This window comes from Rhinopithecus bieti, unplaced genomic scaffold (genome assembly GCF_001698545.2).
Source record: "Rhinopithecus bieti isolate Rb0 unplaced genomic scaffold, ASM169854v2 scaffold_2077, whole genome shotgun sequence".
Classification (NCBI taxonomy): domain Eukaryota; kingdom Metazoa; phylum Chordata; class Mammalia; order Primates; family Cercopithecidae; genus Rhinopithecus; species Rhinopithecus bieti.
In genome coordinates this window covers 4,305,757-4,323,297 of record NW_016803882.1, presented here as the reverse complement: position 1 = coordinate 4,323,297, position 17,541 = coordinate 4,305,757, and the positions used below count along the sequence as shown (strand labels likewise).

Sequence of the window (17,541 nt, the reverse complement as noted above, 5' to 3'; positions counted from 1 at the left end):
TNGATGTCTATTAGGTCTGCTTGGTGCAGAGCTGAGTTCAAGTCCTGGATATTCTTGTTAACCTTCTGTTTCGTTGATCTGTCTCATTTGAGAGTGAGGTGTTAAACTCTACCATTATTATTGTGTGGGAGTCTAAGTCTCTTTGTAAGTCTCTAAGGACTTGCTTTATGAATCTGGGTGCTCCTGTATTGGGTGCATATATATTTAGGATAGTTAGCTCTTCTTATTGAATTGATCCCTTTACTGTTATGTAATGGCCTTCTTTGTCTCTTTTGATCTCTGTTGGTTTAAAGTCTGTTTTATCAGAGACTAGGATTGCAACCCCTGCCTTTTTTTGTTTTCCATTTGCTTGGTAGATCTTCCTCCATCCCTTTATTTTGAGCCTATGTGTGTCTCTGCACGTGAGATGGGTCTCCTGAATACAGCAAACTGATGGGTCTTGACTCTATCCAATTTGCCAGTCTGTGTCTTTTAATTGGACCCTTTAGCCCATTTACATTTAAGGTTAATATTATTATGTGTGAATTTGATCCTTTCATTATGATGTTAGCTGGTTATTTTGCTCGTTAGTTGATGCAGTTTCTTCCTAGCATCAATGGTCTTTATATTTTGGCATCTTTTTGCAATGGCTGGTACCAGTTGTTCCTTTCCATTTTAGTGCTTCCCTCAGGAGCTCTTGTAGGGCAGGCCTGGGCCTGGTGGTGCAAAATCTCTCAGCATTTGCTTATCTGTACAGAATTTTATTTCTCCTTCACTTACAAACGTAGTTTGGCTGGATATGAAATTCTGGGTTGAAAATTTTTTTCTTTAAGAATCCCACTCTCTTCTGGCTTGTAGAGTTTCTGCCGAGAGATCTGCTGTTAGTCTGATGGGCTTCCCTTTGTGGGTAACCCGACCTTTCTCTCTGGCTGCCCTTAACATTTTTTCCTTCATTTCAACTTTGGTGAATCTGACAATTATGTATATTGGAGTTGCTCTTCTCGAGGAGTGTCTTTGTGGCGTTCTCTGTATTTCCTGCATTTGAATGTTGGCCTGCCTTACTAGATTGGGGAAGTTCTCCTGGATAATATCCTGCAGAGTGTTTTTGCAACTTGGTTCCATTCTCCCCGTCACTTTCAGGTACACCAATCAGACATAGATTTGGTCTTTTCACATAATCCCACATTTCTTGGAGGCTTTGTTCATTTCTTTTCACTCTTTTTTCTCTTCTCTTCTTGCTTCATTTCATTCATTTGATCTTCAATCACTGATACTCTTTCTTCCAGTTGATCGAGTCAGTTACTGAAGCTTGTGCATTTGTCTCGTAGTTCTCATGTCATGGTTTTCATGTCGATCATTTTGTTTATGGACCTCTCTGCATTGGTTATTCTAGTTATCCATTCATCAAATCTTTTTTCAAGGTTTTTAGTTTCTTTGCGCTAGGTTTGTGGTTCCTCCTTTAGCTCTGAGAAGTTTGATTGACTAAAGTCTTCTTCTCTGAACTCTTTAAAGTCATCTCCATCCAAGTTTGTTCCGTTGCTGGCGAGGAGCTGCGTTCCTTTGGAGGGGGAGAGGCACTCTGATTTTTTGAATTTTTAGCTTTTCTGCATTGCTTTTCCTCATCTTTGTGGTTTTATCTACCTTTGGTCTTTGATGATGGTGACGTACAGATAGGTTTTGGTGTGGATGTCCTTTCCGTTTGTTAGTTTTCCTTCTAACAGTCAGGACCCTCAGCTGCAGGTCTGTTGGAGTTTGCTTGAGGTCCACTCCAGTTAGGCTACTCCCAGTTAGGCTCTCCCAGTTGGGCTACTCGAGGGTCAGGGACCCACTTGAGCAGTCAGTCTGTCCGTTCTCAGATCTCAACCTCTGTGCTGGGAGAATCACTACTCTCTTCAAAGCTGTCAGACAGGGACATTTATATCTGCAGAGGTTTCTGCTGCTTTTGTTTAGCTATGCCCTGTCCCCAGGGGTGGAGTCTACAGAGGCACGCAGGCCTCCTTGAGCTGAGGAGGCCTCCTTGAGCTGAGTGGCTTCCCGGTTGCTTTGTTTACCTACTTAAGCCTCAGCAATGGTGGGTGCCCCTACCCCAGCCTTCCTGCTGCCTTGCAGTTACATCTCAGACTGCTGTGCTAGCAATGAGGGAGGCTCCATGGGTGTGGGACCCTTGGAGCCAGGCACAGGATATAATCTCCTGGTGTGCTGTTTGCTAAGACCCTTAGCACAGTATTAGGTGGGAGTGACCTGATTTTCCAGGTGTTGTGTGTCACGGTTTCTCTTGGCTAGGAAAAGGAATTCCCTTCCCCCTTGTGCTTCCCGGGTGAGGTGATGCCTCGCCCTGCTTCAGCTCTTGCTTGTTGGGCTGCACACACTGTCCTGCACCGACTGTCCAACACACCCCAGTGAGATGAACCCAGTACCTCAGTTGGAAATGCAGAAGTCACCCCTCTTCTGTGTCGCTCATGTTGGGAGCTGGAGGCAGAGCTGTTCCTATTCAGCCGTCTTGGCATCCCCCTCAATTTTTTTTTTTTTTTTTTAGACAGAGTCTCACTCTGTTGCCCAGGCTGGAGTGCAGTGGTATGATCTCGGCTCACTGCAACCTCTGCCTCCTGGATTCAAGCAATTACCCTGTCTCAGCATCCTGACTAGCCGGGACTACAGGTGCATGCCACCACACCTGGCTAATTTTTGTATTTTTAGTAGAGACGGGGTTTCGCCATGTTGGCCATGCTGGTATAGAACTCCTGACCTCGTGATCCACCTGCCTTGGCTTCCCAAAGTGCTGGGATTACAGATGTGAGCCACTGCGCCCAGCCTTCTACTATATTCTTTAACATATTAATGGTAGTTTAAAGTTCCTCCCTGATAGTTCCAACATCTGAGTCATTTATGAGTCTGGTTCTGTTGATGGCTTTATCTCTTGGCAGTGTTTTTTTTTTCCCCTCTTTTTATGTGTTTCATGATTTTTTTTTTTTTTTTTTGATTCCTGGACATTATGTACAAAAGCGTAGAGACTGAGATCAATGTTTATGTGTGGCAATGGACATGCCTCTTTTCTGTCAAGGCTGTTAATGTGTGTGGGTAGGGGAGGAGGGATGTATATCACTCCATTTTCCCACTGCTTATAAAGAACCAACCAAGACTGGGTAATTTATAAGGAAAGAGGTTTAATTGACTCACAGTTCTGCATGGCGAGGGAGGCCTTCGGAAACTTAGAATCATGGCGGAAAGCAAAGTGAGGAAGCAAACACATCTTACCATGGCAAAGTAGGAGGGGCGGGGGGGAGAGAGGGAGAAAGAGAGGAAATGCCACACATTTAAACCATCAGATCTCGTGAGAACTCACTATCACGACAACAGCATGGGGGAGATCACCCCCATGATCCAATCGCCTCCCACTAGTTCCCTCCCTTGACACATGGGGATTACAATTCAAGATGACATTTGGGTGGGGACACAAAACCAAACCATATTAGGGAGGTAGAGTCAGTTTAGTAAAGAGTTGAGCTAGATTTGGATTTTGTGTTGCTATTGTTACCTTTTGTGCTCCCCAGGTTTCAAGTGTTTCCAGTAATAATAATTATCCAGTAGCTAAGCACTGCTATTGCCTATGTTTAAAGTGGGGCCTGGGGTGTTAAAGAGTTTTTCTCAGTATTTCTCCTCCACCCTCAGCTTTTAGCAATTCCTGCATTGCTATGCCACAGATGAGGTCTATTTCAATATTCTTGCTTCTCCCCACCAGCAAACTCCTGTTACTCATTCCTTAGCAGTAGGCTTATGTTGGGAGTAGGGCAATTTCTTTGCTATCTTCACAGCCTCAGGCTTAGGCAGGTTCTGGATTCCTGGGTCTCAGGGGTGAAGCTTTTCCAGTGTCCTTGCCTCTTCTTCCCTTGGCAGCCAAGCTCTGCCTTGTATCTGTGGTTAGTTTGGAGGGAGAGTTTATGCCCCTCTCCAGTGGTGTAACTTCTGGTATCATGATAGGATCCTAGGCCCAAAATGGTTTCCATCCTGCCCCCAACCATGAGAAAGAGGAGTTTTACTTCTCCCTCTCCCCCAGAAGTAATAGATTTTTCCCTTGTCTCTGGGAGCAGAAGGGTGTGCTACCGCTCCCGCAGTGGCTTAAGGCTTTTACATTTATGAGGAAAAGGTCTGGGGAGGGTGGAGGGGCTTCCTGAATGTCCCCTAGCAGAGAAAGATCATCCACTGCGCCGTGTCAAGGAGGGGATCCTTTCCAATCCTGTGCTGCCCCAGTCTTCCTTCTGAGCATTTGATGGAGGCCCATAGAAAAGAACTTTTGATGAGTTTGAACTCTCATTTTTGTGTCTGGGCATCCCAGCTATTCCAGCTGATATGGTTACTCCACTGCTAAGAATTTATTAAAATTTTAACTGATTTCTTATGACCTGTTTTTATGGTGATCACCTCTTCTCCTGTGTTCTGCCAAAGGTGAAACAGATTATCCATCTTTCCTCAAAAGGGCCTTGTCACCCTCTGGAATTCAGTTCCCTGATGGGCTCAAGAAGTTATGCATTTGAAGATTATCTGTATTTTTCTCATTGCTAGGAACCATGTTCTCTTTGGAAACAAAATCTTTTAAAAATCATACTTTAGAAACAGCTGGTTTTTCTGCCCGAGACCTCAGCTGGAAAGGGATGCTGAAACTAAAGTTACTTCTAAAACTGTCATAACTACTTCATCAGACACACTTCCTTCGGGTCATACTGTGAAATATTTCTGGCAGAATATTAGAGTGAAAAGAGTTCATTTCATAAGATTCTTTTCTCTGTGATGTCACCTTGAGTTGGAACTTGATCCTACACTTAATGGGCTCCTCTCCTGAGTGGGAAGGCAAGGAAATAGGGTATTATTACTGACTTTCTCATATAAACAGTTATGCAAGGTCAGGGTTGGGAAGACCATGGAAGGTTATGTGATCTGTACAATTACCAGCTGACTGGTCACTCAAGTGTCATGAACAAGGCGTCCATTAATTTGTGCTGGGGCATTTTCAGTGTTGGTGATTTCATTCTTTTTAAAGGTAGCTTATTTTATCTTTTGTTTGTCTTGACAGTTATATGGTTCTTTCTATTGAACTGGAACTTCCCCTTTTATAGTGAATTCTTTTTTTTTTTTTGAGATGGAGTCTTGCACTGTTGCCCAGGCTGGAGTGCAATGGCATGATCTCAGCTCACTGCAACCTCTGCCTTCTAGGTTCAAGTGATTCTCCTGCCTCAGCCTCCTGAATAACTGGGATTACAGGCGTATGCCACCACACCCAGCTAATTTTTTATATTTTTAGTAGAGATGGGGTTTCACTATGTTGGCCAGGCTGGTCTCAAACTCCTGACCTCGTGATCCACCTGCCTCGGCCTCCCAAATTGCTGAGGTTACAGGTGTGAGCCACTGTGCCCGGCCTTTATAATCAATTCTTAGCTACCTGCTCTGATTCCTCAGTTTGGCAGGATACAGTCTGGCATCTGTATCTACCAGCCAATAGGGGTGAACAGTGGCCTCTCAAAAGTTGAAAGTTGTTTTGCATCTCCTTACTTGATTTTGTTCTGCTCTTGCTTCAAATCCAGTCTCTATCCAGCCATGAACGCTGGCTAATGTAATCACAATTTTGAACCTACCTTTGGTCCTTTGAACTTGGTATTCATAGATTTCCCAGATTTTAAGTCTTAGCATTCCTAATGGTTTGCAATTTCAGTTTGCACTCTGGTTCTCTGTGCTTGGTAAAGAATTCCTGCTCAAGGTCCAGGCCCTTGGAAATGAGACTTCATGATATTCCATCAGTGGTTCCCAAGAGAAAGGAGGACTTGGCAATCTCTATCCTTCACATTTTACCAAACAAGTTAATTCACACTTCCACTTACATAGTCCCTTCACTTGAAGGGACTTCTTTGCTTGAAGACAAACTCTGTTCGCTCCGAATAATCACCTCTTCATACTAAATACCCCTAGTATCTCCTCATATATTTCCTATGGGAGTTTTAAGGAGAAGAAAATATGTTGAGCCAATCATAGGTAGCATCCACATTTTTATATTTCCAAGCTGGTTTTCCTGCTATGCTTTCTAAATTTGGGATGGATGCAGATTCTAATTATTATAAACCTGACTGTCTTCCCATTAAGACAGTTTTTTTTTTTTTAAAGAAAAATATATACATGCATGTAGGTTGAATAATCAATTATTTCTACAAAGTTAATTAATAAAAACAGCAGTCTTCCACTTCTTTTCCCTTTTGTGTCCTTCCACAAGAAGCAACCACAATATTTAGCCAATTATTTAATTATTTTGGTATTTACTTAATGTTTCTTTTTCTGTTTTTTTTTTTTTTTTTTTCTTGAGATAGAGTCTTACTCTGTCATCCAGGCTGGCGTGCAGTGGCATGATCTTGGCTCGCTGTAACCTCTGTTTCCCGGGCTCAAGTGATTCTCCTGCCTCAGCCTCCTGAGTAGCTGAGATTATAGGCACATGCCAGACAGAGTTTCACCATGTTGGCCAGGGTTTCACCATGTTGGGCTTGAACTCTTCACCTCAAGTTATCCACCTGCCTTGGCCTCCCAAAATGCTGGGATTATAGGAGTGAGCCACCACACCTGGCCTATTTACTCTCTGTTTCTAAGTAACACATTTACGTACTTTTTTTTTTTTAATATTCAGTGTTTGATTATAACTGTGTGACTATTATTAAAAAATAAACCACATAGTACACTATCATTTTCCCCCTTAGATATACAGTTTTTTGTTTTTTCCCAGGTAATAATTGCCTTCTTATTTGATTATTTTTCCATGTACCTGTCAGTCATTCAGTCTTTGTTGATTGTTTAACTCTCCTCTGAAGATGCTGAGATACGGCAGGCGTCCAGCTCTCTTGACCTTGTGGAAGGGATCTCTCCCAGAGCCTCCGACCCACTCCCATGTGTGCTCTTTGTCCTCTACCTTAGTGTGGAGCAGCAGCCTGAGATGTCACTTCCCCAGCATTTTGGGAAGTTTCTTTTCTTTTTTTCTCTTCTGTTGACATCTGTTTCCTGCATGCTATGTCTCCTGTTTTCTTAGTTTATTCTCTTGTTTTGGATGATCATACTCTTCAGTCACTTCCTGAGAAGAGGTACATGGGAGAATGTATGAAAATGTCTTCATTTCAGCCGAGCGCGGTGGCTCACACCTGTATTCCCAGCACTTTGGGAGGCTGAAGCGGGTGGATCACCTGAGGTCAGGATTTTGAGACCAACCTGACTAACATGGTGAAACCTCATCTCTACTAAAAATACAAAAAAAAAATAAATAAATAAATAAATAAATAAATTAGCCGGACATAGTGGCCAGCACCTGTAGTCTCAGCTACTTGGGAGGCTGAGGCTGGAGACTCACTAGAACCCAGGAGGCAGAGGTTACAGTGAGCCGAGATCACGCCACTGCACTCCAGCCTGGGGGACACAGCGAGACTCCCTCTCAAAAAAAAAAAAAAAAAAAAAAGAAAGAAAGAAAGGAAAGAAAATGTCTTCATTCTACCCTAAATTTAAGCAATAGGTTAGCTGACTGTAAACCACTAAAATGTACATCCATTTTCCTCAGAATTTTGAAGGCATTTTGCCATTGTCTTTTACTAAAACAACTTAATTTTGTTTACAGAACATTTTAAAGACAGTTCAGAGTTCTGTATGCCCTTTCCCTGGCTTCCCCTCATGCTGTCATTTTATGTAACTGTGGTACATTTGTCACCAATAAGAAATTCATATTGGCACATTACTGCTAGCTAAACTGCAGAGTCTAGTCATATTTCTCTTTAGTCGTATTTGGCCATATTTCTGTAACATCCTCTGTCTGCTCTAGGATCAAATCCAGGATACCAGGCTGTAATTAAGCAAGCACGTTTCATTAGTCTCCTCCAATCTGTGATGGTTGCTCAAGCTTTTTCTTATTTTTAATAACTTTTGAAGAGTACTGGTCAGTATTTTGTAGAATGTCCCTTCATATGGTTTGTCTAATGTCTTCTTATGTTAACACTTGGGTTATGGATTTTGGGGAATAATACCACAGAGGTAAATGTGTTCTCATTGCATCCTATTAGGGCAGCTGTTCCCAACCTTTTTGGCACCAGAGACTGATTTTGTGGAAGACAGTTTTTCCACAAACCGGTGGGTGGGTGGGAGATTAGACGCTTATAAGGAGTGAGCAAGCTGGATTCCTCGTGTGTGCAGTTCACAATAAAGTTCACCCTCTTAGGAGAATCTAATGCCGCTGATGAGCTGACAGGAGGCAGAGCGCAGGCGGCAATGCTCACGTGCGTGCTGCTCACCTCCTGCTCTGCAGCCCCATTCCTAACAGGCTACGGAACAGTACTGGTTCATGACTTGGGAGCTGAGGACCCCTATATCGGGGATGCATTATACCAACATAATGTGTAACTGGTAACATTAGCTTCGATTGCTTGGTTCAGGTGGCATGTGCTAGGTTTTCCCACTGTGAAGTTGTTAATTTTCCTACTTCTATGTTTTGTTACTCTTCTGCCCTCTTCCATTCTCCCAATTCTTACAGGTTAATGCCTTTCAAGAACAGTCCTTTTACTCTGATTTTAATGGCGTTTCTGGAGGAAATGAAATTGGATATGTGTGTTCACTCTGTTATTCTGGAGTTTTTCTGTCTCCCCTTTTTCTCTTTTACTTTTTTTAAATTTTCTCCCTTTCTCGCTTCTAAATTATTGGAAGGTCAAATCCTGAACATGTAGGCCATTTTAAGGACTTGGACTTTAACTTGGAATGAGAAGGGCTGCTGAGTGCAGCCTGCAGAGGATCAAACGAAGAATTAAGGGGTTAGTTAGGAGACCATGGAAATAAGCTGAGACTGAGCACAGACCAAGCTTGTGGCGGCATTTTGAAGCTGGGAGGTATTATGCAAATGTCAGGTATCATTATTGTTGGGTGGAAACATCTTAGTACTGGGGACAGTTGAGTGCAGTGGAAATATATTAAAAACAAGGGATTAGTTGTAACATGTGACAACATAGATAAACGTAAAAACAGTGCATGGTGAAAAAGTAGCAAACAAATGGAATATACAATAACATATAATTATATTAAAAATAAATGCCCAGAGATTGAGAACACATTTCACAATGAGTATTCAAATACACTTACATGCAAATATAAAGAACTGTGTTAAATATCTTAAAATATTTGCCTATGGGGAGGAGGGTAGGGGTGGGATAATAGGGGGAAAAGGAATAAACAAATCAACAGATAAATAACCAGGGAGAGGGGAAGGCTTTAAAATCTAAAGAGAACGACATTTGATCTTAAGTATATACTGTTTGGGGCAATTTATGTAACTTTTTTGTGCTTTAGTTTCCACTCCTGTAAAATGGGGTAGTAGCACCTATTTAATATGCTTGCCATAAGAATTAAGTGAGGCAATATGTGAGATGCTTTCTTTCCCCTTTAACTCCATGGGGTAAAGTTGTTGCTTTAAGGAAAGTCTGGGCTGCGTTCCATTATTGTGAGATGGGAACACGGGAATTGTGCTTCCTTATCACATGTTTTTAATTCATTTGTCTCTTCTCTTCATGCAGGGCTTACCACCCAAAAGATGGAAGGCAGAAGATACCCACCTGAGTTGCCCAAAGCCCACGGTGTTTGCTTTCTCACCACTCCGGGCTCCACCTTTGAGATCTTTGCGAGAGATGTGGATATCCAGCTTTGAACAATCCAAGAAAGAAGCCCAGGCACTAAGGTGGCTGGTTGATAGGAATCAAAACTTTTCATCTCAAGAGTTTTGGGGCCTAGTATTCAAGGACTGATTTCAAAAACGATCAGAATGAAACAGACTAGAGCCTTCTTGAGGTTTATTTTCTAGGTTGCCTTAATATTTGAACGTAATAGCTATTCTGTTGACTATCCAGCAGGATAATAATTAGTTGCTGCAGTACTCGTAATGAGCCCTTTCAAAGAGTAGATGTAAATTACCCTTAGGGGTTGCCTCTGTATTTTTTATACTAAAAAAGGAAATATTTCTTATGAACACTGGTTATCTTCCATGTCCATGTCTGTGGACCCACATACTTACTGCCTTTTGTGGAAATTCACCTAAAGTGAGCACTTTCCTTGTGCAGTGGAGGGAGACAATCTAGCTGTAGATTCTTGATACTCACCTCACTCTCTACAGCTTATTGGTATTTGGCAAATCCAGTGTCCTGCAGCTGAGCATGAACATGAAATACATTAGAACTTGGAAATGAGAGATCCCATCTGTTGGTTTCCAGGGATGTAAGTGAGTAATAAAAGCTGTTTCAAGTTTATCCGCTATCCACTCTTCAAGTGAAAAGAACATATCTGTGTCTACCTTCTTCTTCATACCCTGAGCCACCTCTCTAACCTTCTTTAGTTATGCCTTGCCCTATCGCCTCCCATTTTCCCTTCAAAGTAGAATGTCTTGTAAAGACACAGTAACTCCTGTGTGTTTTGATTAGTGAGATGTTACCACTTATCCCTTCTGCTGAGCAGAATAATATCAAGAATTGCTATGATTATGATTCAGTCTGGACAGCCTGGACATTTTGAGCAGCGCAAGAGTAGAAGTGAATACCCCCAGGAACTCCAACTGTGCTGAAGCTGATTTGTCTGTTCGTAGAATGATGCGCAGCCTGTCATGGTGGCAGCCACCAGCATTCAGTTTGTAAGCATTTCCTGTCATTTCTGATCCTGCCACAGAGAAGGTTGAGCTGTCCTGTCTGGGACATCTACTGGAGCACCTCAGAAGACGAGGAAAACACTGGTTCACGTTTTCTTTCCATGTGAGGGAGGGGAGGCTTCTAGATGATACTAAAAGCCTGTTGCCACTGTTGTGTCATGGTTTCCATTCTTCATCATGGAAAGCCGCAAGCCTCAGAAGGCAGCCAGAGGACAGGAAGAGTCTGTGATGCTCATGTTTGTGTCATGGCATGAGGGGGAATTGACAAGTGCCTCCTTAGCTTTGGCTCCTATTGAAGGCTGTGCCCTTGGTGTGCTTGGCAGTGAGCAGTATCTTCATTAGGTAGCTCTGGCTGGGCTTTGTCAGCCAGCATTGAGAAAGGAGAACCAAAACCAGTACCTCCTTACAGAAGCCAGAAGGATCACATTGGGTGAGAGAAGGTGTCTATAACTGGGTTCTTCCTAATCCCAGCTCTTTCATTAACTAAATATGATCTTGGACATATCTCTTAACCTCCATGGGCCTTAGTTTTACATCTAAAAGAAGTGATTGGGCTGGCCTTGGAAGGTTTTTTGTTTTTGTTTTTTTTCCCCTGTGTAACACTCTTAATTGTTCATCAACATTTAAGAAATTTAATTTTGTAGATGTTTTTACTAAAGAGAGTAACAAACTATTTCGGAACCGCTGTATATTATTCAAGGGAAGCATGCTGTTTGGAGGACGGAGCATACTTAATGGGTAGTATTGAGGATGAAAGGGAATTTCTCTCTGCCATTTTATTTGATAATATTAAAGAAATGAAGACTGGAAAGAGGATTGCTTGTTAAAGATCAGATTTTAAATTGCATATAAAATGAAGTGAGTTGTTTTTTGTTTTTGAACCCTCAAAAGAAAGCCTGAGAGGTGATTTATGCCTCTGGCAAGATATTATCATGATGACTTCAGTTCTCCTCCATAAATGCCTTAAGCAAATACCCAGTGCTTATGCGGCTGCGTGTATGTCTTAAACCTCAACTTTTCAGGCAGTCTCGTTCCATCTTAGTTCTTCATCAAGTCCATAGATAAAATCCTCTCTAAGCGTTTCTGAAGTATGTATCCCTGAACAAATTTAGTGAAATAAAATAATTAATCTATGTTGATCCCATTTTGCCATACCTTTCACTTTACCTCACTGTCTCTGTTTGTGAAATATTATAAGAAAGCAACCTCCCTCACAGGACTGTTGTGAGGAGTGCCTCATGGCTGTGAAAGAGTTTGTACAATGCAACATTTTGCTTAGTCCTTCAGAACACTTTACTTGGATTGTTTTCAAGAACTTTATTTTTTTTGAGACAAAGTCTTGCTCTATCACCTAGGCTGGAGTGTAGTGGTGTGATCTCAGCTCACTGCAACCTCCACCTCCCAGGTTCAAACGATTCTCCTGCCTCAGCCTCCCAAGTAGCTGGGATTACAGGCTCCTGCCACCAGGTCTGGACAATTTTTTTGTATTTTTTTTTTTTAGTAGAGATGGGGTTTCAGCATATTGGCCAGGGTGGTCTTGAACTCCTGCCCTTAAGTGACCCACCCACCTTGGCCTCCCAAAGTGCTGGGATTACAGGCGTGAGCCACTGTGCCTAGCCATTCAAGGACTAATTTTTTAAAGCCATATGACAAAGTAGTCAGAAGCCTTTTCAGAAATGTTGGAGAAACTGATCACTAATGCTAGTTAATAGTCTTTGCCTAAAAATGAATGCAACTTTGACCCTTGATCATGTAGCAAATGTATTTTGGAACCTGAATGCTGACTGGCTTCTTTGTTGCTGTTAAGAACTAGATTCTAGTAACTAGAATATCAGTTGGGTCATTATTGTTGTTAGTAACAGATTGGAAACATATAGTGTTCTATGCCTAAAAGACGTAAGCAAAAATGAACATCATTCCTTCAGCCACACATTGATTTTTACACATAGATGAACCTGCTCATTATCTGTAGAAGACTGTATGAATCCAAGCACAGTGCTGACCTGCCCAGTAAAATGCCCAGGAAAATGTGCATTAAAAAAAGTCATTAATAGGACATTAGTCCTGCTAAAGATGACAATTCATTAGGAGCTCAGGCTGCTATAACAGAATATGATAGACTGGGTGGCTAGTAAGCAACAGAAGTTTATTGCTCACAGTTCTGGAGGCTGGGAAGTACAAGATCAAGGTGCCAGCAGATTTGTTGTCTGGGAGAGCCCACTTCCTGGTTCATAGATGTCTGTCTTCTTGCTGTGTCCTTACGTGGCAGAAGGGGTGACAGAACTCTCAGTAGTCTCCATCATTATGGCCTCACTCTCCAAAGTCTCCTCCTCCTAATGCCATCACACTGGGGGTTAGAATTTTAACATGAATGTTGGGGAAACACAGAATTCAGTCTATAGCATCAGTATAGAGTTAATTTTCACTGAATTATGTTGATTACCCTAAAAGCAAGATGAGTACAACTTTGGATAAGTGACATATGTCTTCCTTGGAATCTTCAAAGTATACTATTTAGAAATTAATAGACCAAGAATAGTGGTGGTTAGTTGGTTTTGGGTAATTTTGCAATCCTGAATATTTTACAAATAATTTTCCTTAGAAAATTTCTTTCTTTTAATCTTTATTGTTAATGGTAGTATCTTTATTGTGTAATTCTAATATCAGCATATATCTTGTTGTTTTGATTACAGACATAAAATGCCTGAAAACTCAGAGGGGATATAGAATGATGACTCTAAGAAATATCTAGTTTCTTAGATATAGGTGCGGTGGCTCATGCCTATAATCCCAGCACTTTGGGAGGCCGAGGCAGGCAGATCGTGAGGTCAGGAGATTGAGACCATCCTGGCTAACACAGTGAAACCCTGTCTCTACTAAAAATACAAAAAATTAGCCAGGCATGGTGGCGGGTGCCTGTAGTCCCAGCTACTCTGGAGGCTGAGGCAGGAGAATGGCATGAACCCAGGAGGCGGAGCCAGCAGTGAGCCCAGATCGTGCGGCTGCACTCCAGCCTGGGTGACAGAGTGAGACTCCGTTTCAAAAAAAAAAAAAAAAAAAAAAAGAAATATCTAGTTGTCACTGTGCAGCATACTGGCTTTATTATCTTGGTCAAGTTATTTGGCCTTTCTAAGATTCAGTTTGCTCGTCTGTAAAATGGATGTTATAATATGCAACCCCCATCGTGAGGTTATTGTGATGATTAAATAAGCTGGTGTTCACTAAGCTCAATAGATGCTGGTTGTAGTGGTTACAGCTATCTGTAGTCAGTACCCTTTTGTGTTTGAAGAGCTTGATTGAGATTTGTCCAGAAAAAGGGAATCATTGATGATAGTACCTGGGGCGGTACACATTTATTGTGTTACAAAATAGGCATTATACTAGGTGCCACTGCTGATAGGAATAAGACATAGGAGAGACAGGTGTAAAGGGTTTTGGGTAGGGCTTTTTGATATTATGATGGTGTTAAAACCAAGGACTGAGGAATGCTTAAATTGTTCTGTGACTCTTCCCACCCTCCATGGGATTTCTGGTGGAGTTTTGCACAAAACTCTCAATAGGATAATGAGACTCAAACAGCCTCTTTATAGTAGCTTTGCAAACCACAGAAATGCAGTACACTGATTTCTTGTATAAGCTGGATCTGAGCATGTTATTTAGATTTGAAGTCTAACTAGGAGAGAATCTTTTACTGTCTTTCCATTTCCCAATTCTGAATCTTGGGACTAGTTTATTCAATGTGCTTACAATAAGAAAGAGGAGAGAAAAATCACTAGATCTGTAGGTCTTGACCCTGCTTGCTCATACTGAAGATCAACTGAAACAGGAGAAGAAGAGGAGCCTGATCAGCCTTTCTCTTAAGAGACAAGCCCTCTCTTGCTCTCCATGTGATATGGATGCGAGAATATGGAGTACAATGCGTGGGAACTTACTTTTAAGTCATATTAACCTTTCTCACTAGTAAAATGTAGCCCCACTAATATCCCAGGATTCAACCCATTAACTTAGCAACCCGATTGGTGCTGGTAGTAGGCCCAATTAAGGAGATCGGCAAGGGGCAGAGGCATCAAGGAGAAGTGACTCTTTAGGATTATTGTCCTCTCAACTCATTGGGCTTAACAGCCAAGCCTCTGGTCAGGCAGAGGTGTGGCTGTATCCCAATGAGGATATGACCAGTCATGACCAGCAGAAACCTTTTTTTTCCTTTTTTGAGACAGAGTCTCGCTCTGTCACCCAGGCTTGAGTGCAGTGGTGTGATCTCAGCTCACTGCAAGCTCCGCTTCCCGGATTCATGCTATTCTCCTGCCTCAGCCTCTGGAGTAGCTCAGGCGCCCGCCACCACGCCAGGCTAATTTTTTGTATTTTCAGTAGAGATGGGCTTTCACCGTGTTAGCCAGGATGGTCTCGATCTCCTAACCTAGTGATCTGCCCGCTTTGGCCTCCCAAAGTGTTGGGATTACAGGCGTGAGCCACCGCGCCTGGCCAGCAGAGAACTTCTTTTATCTTCCTGAGGCCTCTTCCCTGCTATATTACCCTTGCTCCTTTGTATCCTCCTGGAACAGTGACACGAGCAGTTAAATTATTGTCTCTAAGCCTCTGAAATGAGTCAGAACTGGAATTGATTAATGCCTCTAAGGGCATTTTGAGCATTAGGTCAAAAATTTATTGTTTATTTTATTTCCCAGGCAAACCATAACCACATCATCCACCCCAGCTTACCAGAGAAGATGATTCAACTAGCCCAAATAGGCCGTTATGAATATTTGGAATTTTCAACTTCTAATTTTTTTTAAACTGATTATGAAGGTAATTACATTTAAAGACCATTACTGTAGGTAGGGGTAATATTAAGGATCTTGGGTTAGGATATTATCCCAAGAGCTTTTGGAATGAATGTAACATAAGTTGCTTCTTATATAAACGGAGTAAACTAATCTGATGAGTCCCCTCATGGGGAAAAAAAGTCAGTTTTACATAAGAATGCCCTTACTGAAGCAATAAAAATGATGAATTTTATTAAATCTTGACCTTTAAGAACGTGTCTTTTTTATCTTATTTTATTTTATTTTTTATTTTCTATTTTCAGTAGAGACAGGGTTTCTCCTTGTTGGCCAGGCTGGTCTCGACCTCCTGACCTCAGGTGAGCCACAACGCCCGGCCAGTACATGTCTTATTAATATTCTATGTGACAAAAATAAGAGTAAAGCACTTGTGCTCCATATCACAGTATAATAGGAGTCTCACAGTGCTTGTGTGATTTAATTATGAGCTGAACTAACTGCTTTTTCCATGGAATACGATTTTTACTTAAAAAAATCTGACAAATTATGCTTACTCAGTCTTGTGTTTTGTCAATAATTTTGTGAAAACAAAGTGAGCCTGTCACTTTAAGAGACAGAATTTGTTGCCAATGATAAAAATCTCAGCTTTCAAGTGAAAAGTGAAATTTGGGAAAATGAATATCCACCATATTGAGCTTGACAACTTTGCAATACTTTAAAAGATTTTCCTGAGGAGATTGGTGGTAATATTAACAAATGTTACTTTTGACACTGAATAAATGCAGTAATAATGACATGGAATAATGTTTTAGTTTGTTTATCATTTGTTTTTATAATTCTAAAGAAGGAAGTGTTAAGTACTGGGGAGAGCAATTTTTACAAGTTAAATACTTTTTTTTAGTTGAGAAGTTCTATAAATGAAGTTGTCTTTTTTTTATACTTTAAGTTCTAGGGTACATGTGCACAACATTCAGGTTTGATACTTACGTATACATGTGACATGTTCGTTTGCTGCACCCATCAACTCATCATTTACACTAAGTATTTCTCCTAATGCTATCCCTCCCACAGGCCCTGGTGTGTGATGTTGCCTGCCCTGTGTCCAAGTGATCTCATTGTTCAATTCCCACCTATGGGTGAGAACATGTGGTGTTTGGTTTTCTGTCCTTGGGATAGTTTACTGAGGGTGATGGTTTCCAGCTTCGTCCATGTCCCTGCAAAGGACATGAGCTCGTCCTTTTTATGGGTGCATAATATTCCATGGTGTATACATGCCACAGTTTCTTAATCCAGTCTATAACTGATGGACATTTGGGTTGGTTCCAAGTCTTTGCTATTATGAATAGTACTGCAATAAACATACGTGTGCATGTGTCTTTATAGTAGCATGATTTATAATCCTTTGGGTATATACCCAGTAATGGGATTGCTGGGTCAAATGGCAATTCTAGTTCTAGATCCTTGAGGAATCACCACACTGTCTTCCACAATGGTTGAACTAATTTACACTCCCACCAACAGTGTAAAAGCGTTACTATTTCTCCACATCCTCTCCAGCATCTGTTGTTTCCTGACTTTTTAATGATCACCATTCTAACTGGCGTGAGATGGTATCTCATTGTGGTTTTGACTTGCATTTCTCTGATGACCAGTGATGATGAGCATTTTTTCCATGTGTCTGTTGGCTGCATAGATGTCTTCTTTTGAGAAGTGTTTGTTCATATCCTTTTCCCACTTTTTGATAGGGTTGTTTTTTTCTTATAAATTTGTATGAGTTATTTATAGATTCTGGATATTAGCCCTTTGTCCGAAGGGTAGATTGCAAAAAGTTTCTCCCATTCTGTAGGTTGCCTGTTCGCTCTAATGGTAGTTTCTTTTGCCGTACAGAAGCTATTAGGTCCCATTTGTCTATTTTGACTTTTTTTGCCATTACTTTTAGTGTTTTAGTCATGAAGTCCTTGCCCATGTCTATGTCCTGAATAGTATTGCCTAGGTTTTCTTCTAGGGTTTTTATGGTTTTAGGTCTAACATTTAAGTGTTTAATCCATCTTGAATTAACTTTTGTATAAGGTGTGAGGAAGGGATCCAGTTTCA

General features: G+C 41.4%; 1 protein-coding gene across 2 annotated transcripts in view; it reads left to right on the top strand.

Annotated features, from left to right (window-relative positions):
- The window catches only part of POFUT3 (protein O-fucosyltransferase 3), a 117,245-nt gene extending 105,440 nt beyond the window's left edge, over positions 1-11,805 (top strand). The window contains exons 4-5 of one of the 2 annotated variants that reach the window (XM_017857377.1): positions 9,549-9,709; positions 10,142-11,805. In XM_017857377.1, the coding sequence (XP_017712866.1) occupies positions 9,549-9,709; positions 10,142-10,214 (234 nt within the window). In that variant the 3' untranslated portion in view covers positions 10,215-11,805. Of the gene's footprint in view, positions 1-9,548 lie in introns of both variants that reach the window. The other variant, XM_017857385.1, reaches the window with a different exon arrangement.
- The last annotated feature ends 5,736 nt before the right edge of the window (positions 11,806-17,541 follow it).